The sequence below is a fragment of the Amblyraja radiata genome, chromosome 6 (genome assembly GCF_010909765.2).
Source record: "Amblyraja radiata isolate CabotCenter1 chromosome 6, sAmbRad1.1.pri, whole genome shotgun sequence".
Lineage (NCBI taxonomy): Eukaryota > Metazoa > Chordata > Chondrichthyes > Rajiformes > Rajidae > Amblyraja > Amblyraja radiata.
This window is the reverse complement of record NC_045961.1, coordinates 104,481,340-104,498,307: the sequence shown is the minus strand read 5'-3', so window position 1 is coordinate 104,498,307 and position 16,968 is coordinate 104,481,340. Positions and strand designations below refer to the sequence as shown.

At 49.2% G+C, this 16,968-nt stretch overlaps 1 protein-coding gene across 1 annotated transcript in view; it reads right to left on the bottom strand.

The window, feature by feature from the left end:
- The window catches only part of LOC116974743 (retinal guanylyl cyclase 2-like), a 74,737-nt gene that overhangs the window by 39,129 nt on the left and 18,640 nt on the right, over nucleotides 1–16,968 (bottom strand). The window contains exons 4-8 of the mRNA XM_033023457.1: nucleotides 16,447–16,801; nucleotides 12,235–12,319; nucleotides 11,984–12,080; nucleotides 7,846–7,980; nucleotides 589–669 (exon numbers count right to left, since the gene is read on the bottom strand). Of these exons, the coding sequence (XP_032879348.1) occupies nucleotides 589–669; nucleotides 7,846–7,980; nucleotides 11,984–12,080; nucleotides 12,235–12,319; nucleotides 16,447–16,801 (753 nt within the window). The remainder of the gene's footprint in view (nucleotides 1–588; nucleotides 670–7,845; nucleotides 7,981–11,983; nucleotides 12,081–12,234; nucleotides 12,320–16,446; nucleotides 16,802–16,968) is intronic.

Below are 16,968 nucleotides of genomic sequence, written 5' to 3'. Positions count from 1 at the left end.
AATCTGAGGGGTAACTTTTTCACACAAAGGGTGGTGGGTGTATGGAACAAGCTGCTAGAGGAGGTAGTTGAGGCTGGGACTATCCCAACGTTTAAGAAACAGTTAGACAGGTACATGGATAGGACAGGTTTGGAGGGATATGGACCAAACGCAGGCAGGTGGGACTAGTGTAGCTGGGACATGTTGGCCGGTGTGGGCAAGTTGGGCCGAAGGGCCTGTTTCAATGCTGTAACTCTAATGGGCCTGCCCCACTCACGCTGCTTTTCAACATGTTGAAATTCCAGCGGTGACCATAAAGACGCTACGGCTCTTTGGGTGACTAGGAGACTACTCACGACCAAACAGGCGACACCCTGGCAATATGTCGCGGGGTGAAGCCTGTATGGTCATGAGTAGTCGCCCAAAGAGTTGTACCTTATTCTGGCCGCCGCTGGATTTTCAACTTGATGACAATTTTCGGCGATCTGCAACGACCTATGACGGGTGCCGGCAGTCGCTGAAAAATTGGTGTAAGTGGGTCAGGCCCATAAATTGAACTAAACTGATATCTGTCTTGGCATAAGGCTCTTTATGGGAGCCCAGCTTTACCTTTCTCAGTATCTTGGTTGTAGATTTCTGTACCTCTTGGTTACTTCTGGAGTCAAGTTTCTTCAGCCAGACCCAGTCCCCCTGGTCGATTAAAAAATAAATATTTCAGCATCAACTTCAGGACATTTCAACAAATGCAACAGCAGAAAGCAGATAAATGCTCATGGTCATGACCCACAGTACTAAACACATCTGAGCTAAACACAGTACTAAACACATCGGTAGAGTTGCTGCCTCACAGCGCCAGAGACCAGGGTTCCATCCTGACTACGGGTGCTGTCCGAACAGAGTTTGTACGTTCTCCCCGTGACCCATGTGGGTTTTCTCAAGATCTTCGGTTTCCTCCCACACTCCAATGACGCACAGTATAGGTTTCAGATTCAGATTCAGATTCAGATTCAACTTTAATTGTCATTGTCAGTGTACAGTACAGAGACAACGAAATGCAGTTAGCATCTCCCTGGAAGAGCGACATAGAATATGATTTCAATAAATAAATCTATTTACATGCATACAGTCATAGTGTTTTTCCTGTGGGACGAGTGTCCGGGGGGGGGGTGATTGGCAGTCACCGAGGTACATTGTTGAGTAGTGTGACAGCCGCAGGGAAGAAGCTGTTCCTGGACCTGCTGGTCCGGCAACGGAGAGACCTGTAGCGCCTCCCGGATGGTAGGAGGGTAAACAGTCCATGGTTGGGGTGAGAGCAGTCCTTGGCGATGCTGAGCACCCTCCGCAGACAACGCTTGCTTTGGACAGACTCAATGGAAGGGAGCGAGGAACCGGTGATGCGTTGGGCAATTTTCACCACCCTCTGCAATGCCTTCCGGTCGGAGACAGAGCAGTTGCCATACCATACTGTGATACAGTTGGTAAGGATGCTCTCGATGGTGCAGCGGTAGAAGTTCACCAGGATCTGAGGAGACAGATGGACCTTCTTCAGTCTCCTCAGGAAGAAGAGACGCTGGTGAGCCTTCTTGATCAGAGTTGAGGTATTGTGGGTCCAAGAGAGGTCATTGGAGATGTTAACACCCAGGAACCTGAAGCTAGAAACACGTTCCACCTCCGTCCCGTTAATGTGGATGGGGGTGTGCGTGCCGCCCCTGGACTTCCTGAAGTCTACAATGAGCTCCTTGGTCTTCTTGGAGTTAAGGGCCAGGTTGTTGTCAGCGCATTATGCTGCTAAGTGCTGGACCTCCTCCCTGTAGGCCGACTCATCGTTGTTGCTGATGAGGCCAATCACCGTTGTATCATCTGCATACTTGATGATGGTGTTAGTACCATGTACAGGTGTGCAGTCATAGGTGAAGAGGGAGTAGAGGAGGGGGCTCAGCACACAGCCCTGTGGAACGCCGGTGTTCAGGGTGAGGGTTGAAGAGGTGTGCTTGTCTAACCTAACCGACTGGGGTCTGTTGGTTAGAAAGTCCAATATCCAGTTGCAGAGGGAGGGGTCGATGCCCAGGTTACCGAGTTTGGTGATCAGTTTAGAGGGTATAATGGTGTTGAATGCTGAGCTGTAATCGATGAACAGCATTCTTACGTAAGTGTCTCTGTTGTCGAGGTGGGAGAGGGCAGAGTGAAGTGCCGTTGAGATGGCATCCTCCGTACTCCTGTTCTTGCGGTAGGCAAACTGATAGGGATCCAGTGTGGGGGGTAGGCAGCTTTTGAGGTGTGCCAGGACCAGCCTCTCGAAGCACTTGGTGATGATGGGGGTAAGTGCAACTGGGCGGAGGTCGTTGAGGCTTGCCGCAGTGGAGTGTTTTGGCACTGGCACGATGGAGGTGGTTTTAAGGCACGTGGGGACAACTGCTTGGGCAAGTGACAGGTTGAAGATGTCAGTCCAGACGTCTGTCAGCTGCGCAGCACAGGCCCTGAGCACGCGCCCGGGGATGCCGTCAGGGCCAGCAGCTTTACGTGCATTAGTCCTACTCAGTGCCACGTATACGTTGTAGGGGGTGAGTGTGAGGGGTTGGTGATCGGCAGGTAGCACAGCCTTGATGGCTGCCTCTAGATTGTCCCTGTCGAAGCGGCCTAAAAGTGGTTAAGCTCCTCAAGGAAGGAGGCGTCGCTGGATGTGGGGGTGGTGTTGGTGGGTCTATAGTCCGTGATGGCCTGGATGCCTTGCCACATGCGTCGGGGGTCGGAGTTGTTGTTGAAGTGCTCCTCAATCCTGAGCTTATGGCAGTGCTTGGCCTTCTTGATGCCCCTCTTCAGGTTAGCCCTGGCTGAACTGTAGGCTCGAGCATCGCCTGACCTGAAAGCGGTGTCCCGTGCTTTCAGCAGTAGCCTGACCTCGCTGTTCATCCATGGCTTCTGATTCAGGAATATGGTCACCTGTTTGAGGGAGGTGACACTATTGATGGTGGAGTTTATAAAGTCCAGAACAGAGGATGTGTAGGAATCAATGTCCGTGTGGGAGTCAAGGGTGGCCTGGGCTGCAAACGCCTTCCAGTCAGTGTTTCCAAAACACTGCTGAAGTGTGAAGTCCGCTTCCTCTGACCAGACTTTAACTGTCCTCACAGTTGGTTTAACCCGTCTGACGAGTGGGGAGTACTTAGGGAGCAGGAACAATGAGACGTGATCAGACTGACCAAGGTGGGGGAGGGGGATGGCTTTGTAAGCTTCAGCCATGTTGGTGTAGACTTTGTCCAGTGTCTTGTCTACTCTAGTGGGGAAGGAGACATGTTGGTGGAATTTGGGGAGTACAGTCTTCAGGTTGGAGTGATTGAAGTCACCCGCAACAATGAAGGCTGCCTCGGGGTTGTGCGTCTGTTGATCGCTAATGGCAGTATGCAGCTCTTTCATTGCAAGCTTGGCATTAGCATCAGGAGGGATATAGGCTGCAGTCACAACAGTGGAGGTGAACTCTCTGGGCAGATAGAACGGTCTGCATCTAACCAAGAGGAATTCAAGGTTAGCTGAGCAGTGACTCTCGATGATGGTGGAGTCCGTGCACCATGCTTTATTTACATAAATGCACAGACCCCCACATCTGGTCTTACCGGAGTCTGATGTCCTGTCCGCTCGGAGTAAATGACGCCCCGATAGCTGGATGGCGCTGTCAGGAACGTCGATGTTGAGCCAAGTTTCCGTGAAGATCCGGATGTTGCAGTCTTTGGTCCAGTTGTGGGAGGTGATCCTTAGCCGGAGTTCGTCCATTTTGTTTGCCAGTGAGCGCACGTTAGCGAGGAAAAGGCTAGGAATCGCTACCCTGTGTGGGGCTAGCTCTAACCTGGCCTTTAACCCATCTCTGTGTCCCCAGCGGTGCTTTCGTATGCGTCGCCGTCTGTTGATGCTTCCGGTCGGCCGAGCTGGCTTGGTGCGCGCTGGTGTTCTGCCGCTCCGTTGCTCCGCGCCTCCGTGGCTCCGCTTGCGTTCTCCAGCCCCGCGGCTCAGCTGGCGGTCTCCAGCCCCGCGGCTCAGCTGGCGTTCTCCAGCCCCGCGGCTCAGCTGGCGGTCTCCAGCCCCGCGGCTCAGCTGGCGTTCTCCAGCCCCGCGGCTCAGCTGGCGGTCTCCAGCCCCGCGGCTCCGCTGGCGTCCTCCAGCCCCGCGGCTCAGCTGGTGTTCTCCAGCCCCGCGGCTCCACTGGCGTTCTCCAGCCCCGCTGCTCCGCTGGTGTTCTCCAGCCCCGCGGCTCCGGTGCTCCGTTGCTCTGACGAGCTCAGGAGCGAGACGGAGATCGCCCAGAAAGTTGTTGCAGCCGCAGGAACCGAAGTCCAGGAGTCCCTGGCGGCTGTACGAAAGGGATACAAGACTGCTCCGTGTGAGCAGCCTTGAAACAGGTAGGGGAATTGTCGCTATTTCCCCAATTCTTGGGAGACACGGGGCGTCGCGATGTGCCCGCGCCGCTGCCATTTTGTTCAGGTTTGTAGGTTAATTGGCTTGTTATAAATGTAAAATTGTCCCTTGGGTGTGTAGGATAGTGTTGGTGGTTGGTGTGGACTCCGGTGGGCAGAAGGGCCTGATTTCGCGCTAAATCTCGAAACATCCGAGCCGCAAGATAGACTCAACACTAGTCCCACCTGCCCGCATTGGGCCCAAATCCCACTAAACCTTTCGTATCCATGTACCTGTCCAAATGTCTTTGAGACTTTGTTATCGTGCCTGCCTTAACCACCCCTTCTGACAGCTCGTTCCATAAACCCACCACCCTCCGAGTGAAAAAGTTGCCCCTTAGGTAGGTATATGGAACGAGCTGCCGGGGGCTGGGACTATCACTACGTTTAAGAAACGTTTACACAGGTACATGATAGGACAGGTTTAGAGGCATATTGACCAAATGCAGGTGGCTGGACTAGTGTAGATGAGGCATGTTGGTCTGTGTGGGCGAGTTGGGCCGAAGGGCCTGTTTCCACACTGTATCACTCTATGACTGTGATCATCATATACCTGTATTGTCAGGGGTTATGGGGGGGAAGGCAGGAGAATGGGATTAAGAGGGAAAGATAGATCAGCCTTGATTGAATGGCGGAGTAGACTTGATGGGCCAAATGGCCTAATTCTTCTCCTATCACATGATTATAGAAACATAGAAAATAGGTGCAGGAGGAGGCCATTCGATCCTTCGAGCCAGCACCACCATTCATTGTGATCATGGCTGATCGTCCCATATCAATAACCCGTGCCTGCCTTCTCCCCGTATCCCTTGACTCCACTAGCCCCTAGAGCTCTAACTAACTCTCTCTTAAATCCACCCAGTGATTTCTTCCTTCTTTCTTTTTTTTAATTCAGATTTCATTTTCATTTCAACTCAGATTTCATTGTCATTTGAATCCAGATTTCATTTTCACTTGAATTCAGATTTCATATTCATTAGAATTCAAATGTCATTGTCATTTGAATTCAGGTTCTCAACATGCCACAGTAAATTTAGATTTTGACCACACTGTTGCACTTGCAGTATTAATTAATAATATTACTAATATTGGAAGATTAAACACAACAGGTTTACTGTGCGGTAAACCTAACCCAGCGGGACAGGCAGCATCTCTGGAGAGAAGGAATGGTGACGTTTCGGGTTAACATCTTTCCTCAGACTAAAGGGTCTCGACCCGAAACGTCACCCATTCCTTCTCTCCATAGATGCTGCCTGTCCCACTGAGTTACTCCAGCATTTTGTGTCTACCTTCGATTTAACACAGCATCTGCAGTTCTAGCCTGCACAAGCCTAAGACAGAATGTGTTTTGTGCTTAAAAGCAGATTCAAGCCTAACCTGTTCAAGCTGCCATTCCGAGTATTAGTCTAGCAAACCTTCTCTGAATCACATATTGTCTTTCCGCTATCTAGTTAGCACGCAACAAAAGCTTTTCACTGTTCCTCGGTACATGTGGCAATAAACTAAACTGATAAACTGAAGTGTAGATGGTGTGAATAACCGGGATGCCAGGCGTTTTCCGGAGGTGCCGCTTACATTGGCTCCCTGTATGTCAGAGAATTGATTTCAAAATCCTGCTGCTCGCCTATAAATCACTACATGGTTTAGGACCAAAGTATATCACTGACATGCTTCCACTATATAAGCCTTCTAGACCGCTAAGATCTTCTGAAACCAATCTGTTAGTGATTCCCAGAGTAAATACAAAACATGGGAAAGCAGGATTTAGTTACTATGCAACAAATAGCTGGAATAAACTTCCTGAAGATTTAAGACTTGCCTCAACTTTGACCACTTTTAAAACAAGACTGAAAACTTTTATGTTTACTTTAGCTTTCAGCTAAATCTTAACTACATTGCACTTTTAACTTTTGCACTTTTTATAATGCATTTTTAATTTTGCTTTTCTTTTCTTTTAATTCTTCTATTTTATTTCATTTTATTATTTCATTTTATTGTATGACATGTTTTTATGTGAAGCACCTTGAGTCTGCCTCGTGTATGAAATGTGCTATATAAATAAAGTTGCCTTGCCTTGCCTTGCCTTGCCGCTGAGAAGCCGGGGCTGGAGCCACGTGGGTCGATGAAGCCCACGGCCATCAGCCCCTGAGCCCGCGATTGGTGCCCGGGTCGGCGCCACGGAGGCGTCCGGAGAGGATCTGGCGGCGATAGCGGAGAGGACGGCGCGGCGGTCGATGATGGCGCCGACGGACGGACGAGGACGGACCACGTGGAAGTGAGGACGCCGCTGCCGGGGGAAGGGACAATGGAGTAGCCAGTGGGGGGGGGGACCAGCGTGAGGGAGGGGGAAGAACAATGGACAGTGGGGGACCTGGCGTGAGGGTACTTTGTCACTTGGTCAGCGTGCTTTATAGGCGACTATTTGCTTACCAGGGGTATGCGAGCAAAGAATTTCACCGTGACTCGTCACATGTGACAATAAAGTATTCAATTCAATTCAATGAAAAATAGAAACATAGCTAATAGGTGCAGGAGTAGGCCATTCAGCCCTTCAAGCCAGCACTGCCGTTCAATGTGATCATGGCTGATCATCCAGAATCAGTACCCTGTTCCTGTTTCTTCCCCATATCCGTGGGAGAAAGAAGAGGAAGGAGTCAAGGGATATGGGGAGAAGGCAGGAACCGGGTACTGATTGTGGATAATCAGCCTTAATCACATTGAATGGTGGTGCTGGCTCGAAGGGCCGAATGGCCTCCTCCTGCACCTATTGTCTATTGTCTAAGATTAGACTTTATTGCCTTCCATCACAGTGAGGAGTATGGGAAATCTGCTGTGGTGGATGTTTATGTTCACTTTTGTGTAGTAGTGTAACTTGTTGCTTTTTCAGTATGGCTGTATGGTAATCGGTGTTTCACTGCACCTTAATTGGTACACGTGACAATAAACAGACCTTTGAACCTTTGAACCTTTATCCCTTAATTCCTTTAGGGATTAAGCTTTCTCCCCCATATCCCTTGATTCCATTAGCCTTAAAAGCTAAATCTAACTCTCTCTTGAAAACATCCAATGAATTGGATTCCACTGCCTTCCGTGGCAGTGAATTCCACAGATTCACAACTCTCTCGGTGAGGAGGTTTTTCCTCATCTCGGACCTAATGGCCTTCCCCTTATTCTTTAAGAAAGAACTGCAGATGCTGAAAAATCGAAGGTCGACAAAAATGCTGGAGAAACTCAGCGGGTGAGGCAGCATCTATGGAGCGAAGGAATAGGTGACGTTTCGGGTGCCCCACCCGATAGAAGCTGCCTCACCCGCTGAGTTTCTCCAGCATTTTTGTCTACCTTCCCCTTATTCTTAATGATTAATCCCAACCTAACCAACTAATATTCTTAACCGAACCAACATGTTGAGGGCAGCGTTGTTTACCTCATACACCGCTATGTTTGAATTCTCATGCGACACCACGGCTGAACTTTTCCCCGACATGGATAACCCCATGGACTTCACACTCTTCCGCTCAGACATACTTCTTCCATCACTCAGATCGTCCAGGGTCAGTTTCTACTTCGGGAAGGAAAAGAAAACATCCTTAATTTATAATTTTCTGTTGTGAATTGTACATTTTTTAATTTAATTCCCACGGGAGGTTCAGAAGTTCATGAGTGATCAGGGCAGAATGAGGCCATTCAGCCCATCAAGGGGCGGTCACGGTGGCGCAGTGGTAGAGTTGCTGCCTGACAGCGAATGCAGCGCTGGAGACCCGGGTTTGATCCCGACTACGGGCGCTGTCTGTACGGAGTTGGCACGTTTCCCCGTGACCTGCGTGGGTTTTCTCTGAGATCTTCGGTTTCCTCCCACACTCCAAAGACGTGCAGGTTTGTAGGTTAATTGGCTTGGTATGAAATGTAAAAATTGTCCCTAGTGGGTGTAGGATAGTGTTAATGTGCGGGGATCACTGGTCGGCACGGACCCGGTGGGCCGAAGGGCCTGTTTCCGCGTCAACCTACTGTGTCTACCTTCATTGTAAACCAGCATCTGCAGTTCCTTCTTACACAGACACTAGAGGGCCCAGTTTTATGGTGAGAGGGGCAACGTTTAAAGGAGCTGGACAAGTTTTTTCCACTGAGGGTGGTGGGTGCCTGGATAGCCGTGCCGAGGGTAGTGGTGGAGGCTTTTGATAGGCGCAAGGATGTGCTGGGAATGGAAGGATAGGGATTATGTGCAGAAGGATAAGAATTGGTGTTGGTATCATGTCTAGCAAACACATTGCGGGCCGAAGGGCCTGTTTCCTCACTGTTTCTCTAAACTAAAGACTAAAGTCAAAAAATTCCTAAGGAATCTTAAGGTAAACAAAAATGCTGGAGAAACTCAGCGGGCGAGGCAGCATCTATGGAGCGAAGGAATGGGTGACGTTTCGGGTCGAGACCCTTCTTCAGAATGAATCTTAATATCATTCTCGATCTTCCAATCCAGCTCGTTGTGGCCCTTGCTCTTTTTTTATCTGCACTTTCTCGGAAGTTTAGTTTAGTTTAGTTTAGAGATACAGCGCGGAAACAGGCCCTTCGGCCCATCGAGACCACGCCGACCAGCGATCCCCCCACACGAACACTATCCTACAAACACTGGAGATGGTGTATGATATACCGAGCCAAATAGCCCACAAACCTGCACGTCTTTGGAGTGTGGGAGGAAACCGAAGTACCTGAAGAAAACCTGGAGGTCACGGGGAGAACGTACAAACTCCGTACAGACAGCACCCGTAGTCAGTATTGAACTAGGGTCCCTGGCGCTGTAAGGCAGCAACTCTCCTGCGGTGACACAGTGCTTCCCTAACTTTTCTCATTTAGACTGGCTTATGCATTCATGTCTGGTGTGACTTGCCTGGTTAGCACACAAAACAGAGTTTCTTGCTGTAACTCACAATATGTGACAATGATAAACCACTACCAGTATGATGAGTTCCATCGAGACTGCATGGTGGGGCAGCAGTAGAGTTGCTGCCTTACACTGCCTTACAGACCCGGGTTCGATCCTGACAACGGGTGCTGCCTGTACGGAGTTTGTACGTTCTCCCTGTGACCTGCGTGGGTTTTCTCCGGGTGCTCTGGTTTCCTCCCACACACCAAAGACGTGCAGGTTTGTAGGCTAATTGGTTTGGTATAATTGTAAATTGTTCCAAGTGTGTGTAGGATAGTGTTAGTGTGCAGGGATGGATGGTCGGTGCAGACTCGGTGGGCTGAAGGGCCTGTATCCGCGCTGTGTCTTTAAACTTAAACTAAACTAAACAACTGTGTCCATCGTGTCCAGAGTTTAATCCATCTGATCTTGCAGCAAGCTTGCTGCGTTAAAAAGACTGAAGAACCATTGGAAAGGCGTGCCTGACAGAATCTGTTAACAATCAGCCCGTTACTCAGCATCAATTGATGAGCTGAGTCTAATCAGGAGTCACATTCTCAAGGCACAAGATCCCAATCAGGGCACAGAGTGCTGGAGGATCCCAGAGGGTTGGGCAGCATCTCTGGAAACAAGGATAGGTGTTCCAAACACCCACCTGCCTTCCAACCACAAACCAACCTCCCTTCCATTGACTCCATCTACACCTCAGGCTGCCTCGGCAAGGCCAGCAGCATCATCAAGGACCAGTCTCACCCCGGCCACTCCCTCTTCTCCCCTCTCCCATCGGGCAAAAGGTACAGAAGTGTGAAAACGCACACCTCCAGAGTCAGGGGCAGGTTCTTCCCCCGCTGTTATCAGCTGTTCACATTCTACCACAACTAGCGAGTAGGGCTGAACTACTATCTACCTCATTGGTGACCCTCGGACTATCTTTGATCGGATTTTACTGGCTTTATCTTGCACTGAACATCATTCACATTTTTTCCTTTATCATGTATCTCTACACTGTAAATGGCTAAATTGTAATCATGTATTGTCTTTCCACAGACTGGATAGCACGCAACTAAAGCTTTTCACTGTACCTCGGTACACGTGACAATAAACAAAACTAAACTCAGATGATGTTTGAAGATCCCGACCTGAAACATCACCTAGCCATGTTCTCCAGCGATATTGCCTGACCTACTGAGTTACTCCAGCACTTTGTGCCTTTTTGTGAAAACCAGCATCTTCAGTTCCTTGTTTCTTCACAATCGGGTCCATGATGTGTCAGATATTGTGACCTGGTGATCATCCAGGGCATGGATGACCATTCAGCCCACTGACCTGATGTTGGCCCTTCAAGTAAACCACATGATTGGTTCTGCTTTCATAGAACATGCCGATCCAAAAGTCTGCCTCCACCATCATCCACCATCATCCTGACTACAGGTGCTGACTGCACGGAGTTTGCACGTTCTCCCCTTGACCACGTGGGTTTTTTTTCCCGAAAGATGGGTCAGCCATGATTGAGTGGTGGAGTAGACATGAAGGGTCAAACCAAAGATCCTATAACAAGCAAGATAGTCCATTCCTGATAATTCTGTTATTTTTTGTAAATGATTAATGTCAATAAATTATAATTCTGTTAATTTTCTTTTTTTAATGTTTTAAAATTTTTTTTTTTTTTTTTAAATCTCTTTTTAAATGGCTTTTGTGCTGTGTTTGAGTTGATAATTGTATTAAACTTGCACTGTCATTCATTTGATCACTCTGTTGACAAGATGTGGACACCATGGGCAAAGCAAAGACAGGAGTGCGGAGACAGAAGGTTACGGGAATGGGGCTGTAAATTACCCATGAATCTGCCCATGACCCTACTACGTCTTATTGGTCGAGTGCACGCTATAGGATCTTTGGGTCAAATGGCCTAATTCTGCTTTAGAACTTAATTCCACCAGGTGGCGCTTCGATGGCAGCCTCGCCTACAGTCTGTCTGTCCTTTTCGTCTTTTTAAAAGTGTGTTTTAAAAGTTTGTGTTAAAGTTCTCCGGTTTGTTTTATGTGGGGGGAGGGGGTCAGGGGAAACTTTTTTTCAATCTCTTACCTTGCCAGAGATGCGATTGATTTCCGGATCGTATCTCCGGTCGCATCTGCGGCCTAACATCATGGAGCTGGAGGCCTCGCTCGGGATTAACTTTGAGTCCCACCGCGGGGCCGTGGAGTTACCATTGGAGCTGATCCCTTGCCTGGGATCAACGCTCCAACTGCGGCCTGCGGACTTTAACATCAAGGAGCTCGCAGTCTCGGGTTGAGACCGACGTCGGGAAGTTCCAAAAGCCGCACGACATTCGACTCGCCCTGACCCGGGGTAGATCGCCCGGCGCAGGGGAGCTGAGATTCCCCCCGATGCAGGAGCTTGATCACCCTGACGGAATGATTTAAAATGTATGTTGTGTGTTCTGTTGCTTTTTATCAGAATGACTGTACGGCAAATCAAATTCCTCATATGTAGCAAAACATACTTGGCTAATAAAATATGATTATGACTATGATTATGTCCCAAAACATCATCTATTCCTTCTCTCCAGAGATGCTGTCTGGCCCATTGAGTTACTCCAGCTTTTTGTGTCTGCCCTCATATTCCACCAGAGAGAGAGACAAAGAGAGAGCTGGAGCCACATACCCACCTTCTTGCTGAGCTGAGGGTTGATGAAGGTGAGATCTTCGAAGGTCATGATGATCTTGTTGGGCCCCTTCACCATCTGTATGTGTTGGATTCGCCGTCTGAAAAAGTAACAAGATCAGTGCGTGCCGCTGGGAATCTGCCCGGAGTCTACGCCTGGAACAGCGGGCTCCTGCGGACCCCACAGCTGAGGGTCCGACAGGTGACCCAAGCTCATCGCCGTACAAAGGAGCAATGGATGGATAAAGATCCTACCTGATAAAGTAAGCCACCACAAGTCCACAGAGAGCAAGGCCAATGATTAACGCAAAGCCCAGGATTACGACTTTTAACTCAATGCCTGGAGAGAGAGAGAGAGAGAGAGAGAGAGAGAGAGAGAGAGAGAGAGAGAGGAAGGAAGGAAGGAAGGAAGGAAGGAAGGAAGGAAGGAAGGAAGGAAGGAAGGAAGGAAGGAAGGAAGGAAGGAAGGAAGGAAGGGAGGAAGGGAGGAAGGAAGAAAGGAAGAAAGGAAGAAGGAAAAAAAGAAAAAAAAAGAAAATAAGGGGAGAAAGGAGAGAGAAATGAAAAATGATTACTGCACAGGAATCTAAAATTTAAAAAGGAATCTAAAATTTAAAAATGAAACTGAAAGTGGTGAAAGATTAAGGGAACACTGGGTGAGTCAGGCAGCATCCGTGGAGAGTGCAACCTGATACACCAACGGGATTTTGGGATTTTTGGGATTTTTGATGAATGGATGATTTTCAGCCCTTTATGTGACAGTGTCGCGGGAGAACACTTGTCCGCTGGGCCTGAGGTGAATATCCTTTCATCAGGCATCATTTAAACAGCCTGGGAGGTTGAACAATACCCAACAAGTTTGAGGAGAAGCATTTGATCTACTATCCGCAACCTTCTCAACTAAACACCAAATCCAATCATGTACAGCCCTTCTAGACTAGTTATGGCTACAGGCTAGTAATGGGATGCATTAAATCCAGTCTACACAGAGGCCTTGACCCACTACAGTTCACCTACCGCCCCAACAGGTCCACAGACAATGCCCTACACTAATGCCTGGAAAAGGTGGATAAGAGAAACACCAACATCAGAATCCTTTCCATAGACTACTGCTCTACCTTTAACACCATTATACCTCCACGCTTATCACCAAACACATGGGACTTGGTGTCACGATCCTTGACTTCCTGCCCACCAGACCCCAGTGAGGATCGGGGACAAATCTTGTCACTGTACCTTGGTACGCATGGCAATGAGCTAAACTAAACTGAACTGAACCTTTTGCCCACCAGGGCCACGCCGACCAGCGATCACCCCGTACACGACTTCTATCCTACACACAAGGGACAATTTACAGTAGCCAATTAACCTACAAACCTGCACATCTTTGGAGTGTGGGAGGAAACCGGAGCACCCAGAGAAAGTGGCCATTGGGAGAACATACAAACTCTGTGCAGACAGCACCCGAGGTCAGGATCGAACCCGGGTCTCTGGCGCTGTAAGGCAGCAACTCTACCGCTGCGCCACTGTGCCGCTCTATGCAGATAGCATCCCGCACCATGGACCCTGATGTCATTAAAGCTGGAAAGAGTGCAGAGAAGATTTGAGAAGATGTTGCCAAGACTCGTGGGTCTGAGCTAGAGGGAGAGGTCGTGCAGGCTGGGACTATTCCTTTGATGCAGGAGGATGAGGCTCAACCTCATAGAGGTGTACAAAATCACGAGGGGAATAGATAGGGATAATTCAAAGTTGTTTTCTCAAGATAAAGGAATGACTGGATTGGCAAATGAAATTCCTCGTTTATGGTGCAAACATACTTGGCTAATAAAGTATTATTGTGATTATGTTTAAGAAGGAACTGCAGAAGCTGGAAAATCAAAGGTAGACAAAAATGCTGGAGAAACTCAGCGGGTGAGGCAGCATCTATGAAGCGAAGGAAATAGTCAACATTCCAGGCAGAAACCCTTCTTCAGACTGATGTGAGAGTGGGGGGGGAGGGAGGGGGGAGAAGAAAGGGAGAGGTGGAGCCAGTGGGCTGAGGGAGAGCAGAGAAGGGGAGGATTGTGATTGTGTTTGTGATCAAGCTCTAGGTGTAAGGTCAGAGGGAAAAGATTGAATAGGAACCTGTAGGGAAATGTTTTCAGTGTCACGGTGGTGCAGCGGTAGAGTTGCTGCCTTACAGTGTTTGCAGCGCCGGAGACCCGGGTTCGATCCCGACTACGGGTGCTGTCTGTACGGAGTTTGCACCTTCTCCCCATGACCTGCGTGGGTTTTCTCTGAGATCTCCGGTTTCCTCCCACACTCCAAAGACGTACCGGTTTGTAGGTTAATTGGCTTGGCATTAATGGGTAAATTGTCCCTGGTGTGTGTAGGATAGTGTCCATGTGCGGGGATCGCTGGTCGGCGCGGACTCGGTGGGCCGAAGGGCCAGTTTACGCGCTGTATCTCTAAAATTAAAAACTAAAAGTGGGTAAATGGAAAGAGCTGCAGAGGAAATGATTGAGGTGGTATAACGACACTTCAAGGGCTTTTGGACAGGTACATGGAAAGGAAAGGTCATTTAGTGATACAGTGTGGAAACAGGCCCTTCAGCCCGACTTGCCCACACCGACCAACACGTCCCATCTACACTAGTCCCACCTGCCTGCTTTTGGCCCATATCCCTCTAAACTTTCCATAGCCATGTACCACTCTCAATGATTCTAAAACGTTGTGATCATACTTGCCAAGGCTTAGAAGAATATGAGACTAGCTTGGCCTTTGTGGGCAGGTCAAGAATTTAAGGGCCTGTCCCACTTACGCGACTTTTTCGGCGACGGCCGGCACCCTTCATAGGTCGTTGCAGGTCGCAGAAAATGTTCAACATGTTGAAAATCCAGCGGCCACCAGAACAAGGTACGACTCTTTGGGCGATTACTCACGACCATACAGGCTTCACCCCGCGACATGTCGCCTGTACGGTCGTGAGTCGTCTCCTCATTCGCTTGAGGTGTGTTTGTTGCTCTGTCTGTTGAAGCTGCATGAATTGCAGCTGTTTAGTTTAGAGATACAGCGCGAACCATTCCCTTCGGCCCACCGAGTCCGTGCCGACCAGCGATCACCCCGCACACTGACACTATCCTACACACACGAGGGACAATTTACAATTTTTACCAAAGACAATTAACCTACAAACCTGCATGTTTTTGGACTCTGGGATGAAATCGGTGCACCCGTAGAAAACCCCACGCAGGTCACGGGGAGAACGTACAAACTCCACCCCCCGCAGTCAGGATCGAACCCGAGTCTCTGCGCTGTGAAGCAGCAACTCTACCGCTGCGCTATCGTTCCGCAGTTGTTAGGCTGTCCCCATATCCCTTGATGCCCTTAGCCCTAAGATTTACTGTAAATCTAACTCTCTCTTGCTTATGTGGGAGATTGCAACCTTCATGCGGTCCACCCTGTTTCGACGAATGCAATCAACCTGGCGTGCACAAACAGAACAAGATGTCTTACAAGGTTAGGCTGTGCACGCCATACGCAAGAAGAAGGAGAAGCTTATGTGTAGTGAGCTTAAGCTTCACTGTTTCAATGTTATGAATAAAGTACCACCATATAATTGGATGGGATAATAATAATAATAATAATAATGGATGGGATTTATATAGCGCCTTTCTAATACTCAAGGCGCTTTACATCGCATTATTCATTCACTCCTCAGTCACACTCGGTGGTGGTAAGCTACTTCTGTAGCCACAGCTGCCCTGGGGCAGACTGACGGAAGCGTGGCTGCCAATCTGCGCCTACGGCCCCTCCGACCACCACCAATCACTCACACACATTCACACACAGGCAAAGGTGGGTGAAGTGTCTTGCCCAAGGACACAACGACAGTATGCACTCCAAGCGGGATTCGAACCGGCTACCTTCCGGTTGCCAGCCGAACACTTAGCCCATTGTGCCATCTGTCGGGTGAGTCGGGCTGAAGGGCCTGTGTCCTTGCTCTATGATTCTATAACTATAGATCGAACTGCAATAGAAAGTCAATTGGAAATTTAAAAACCTTGAGCGGTCGGGGGCAGTTCCCCCGCCACGGGTACCATGTAATCCCGTGCTACCTGCTCCATGGTCGGATAGTCAGCGACTAAACCATCTCCCCCACCTGGTTTGCCAGGTGAGGAGGGGGCTGTGGACCCCCAGCAGGACCAAAAACAAGACCTGTCAAAGGGCGGATGAGCTCCTAGCGAGCCAACGACCATCCACACTTCAGTAGAAGTTGCGATCACTGTCGTACACGGCATTGTAAGGAATGATGATAAACCGCACACACACCAACATCCTGTACTTCCAGCGGCGGAAGTCGGCAGGAACTGGAGGACAGAGATGTGTGGTGCGTCCGTCACCGTTACCGTTGGAGACCAGCACCACTGCGTCGCTAATGTTTTTAACGATGATGAATGAATGAATTGAACGGTCTTGAATCCTTACCTCCTGTACAAATGATATTTGGCTCAAACCAACAGTATGAGTCGGCGTTTGGAGGTGATCCCCCAGGGAAATGAATGTCAGTGTCTCCGTACTGCAGCGTTTCAGTCACCATATTGATGGTGTAGGTTGGCAAGAGACGGTCACTTCTCCCGTCTGTGTCCAAGATGACGTAGTCAGCTATCCCCTCACCACCTTCTCCGGTCGCCAGCTTCTGGCTGAAACCGGTGAAGTTGAGGAACTTGGTATGGTTGGCCAGGGTCCTTCCGGAGATGTGGGCCCCATCCCTTAGCACATTCTCCATAGTCTTGGCGATGAAGTAGACACCGTCATATATGGTTCCAAATAGAGGAGAAACCTGCAGGATGAGATGAGATGGGTTTAATGTTTCAGCACAAGAAGAAGCCCAACATTTGTCCACGCAGTGGGGGCGGGAACTAGGATAACAAACCAGGACCTGCTCAGAGCCACCAACAATGACTTTTATACTAAAGGGCCTGTCCCACTTGGCCGTCATTTGCATGT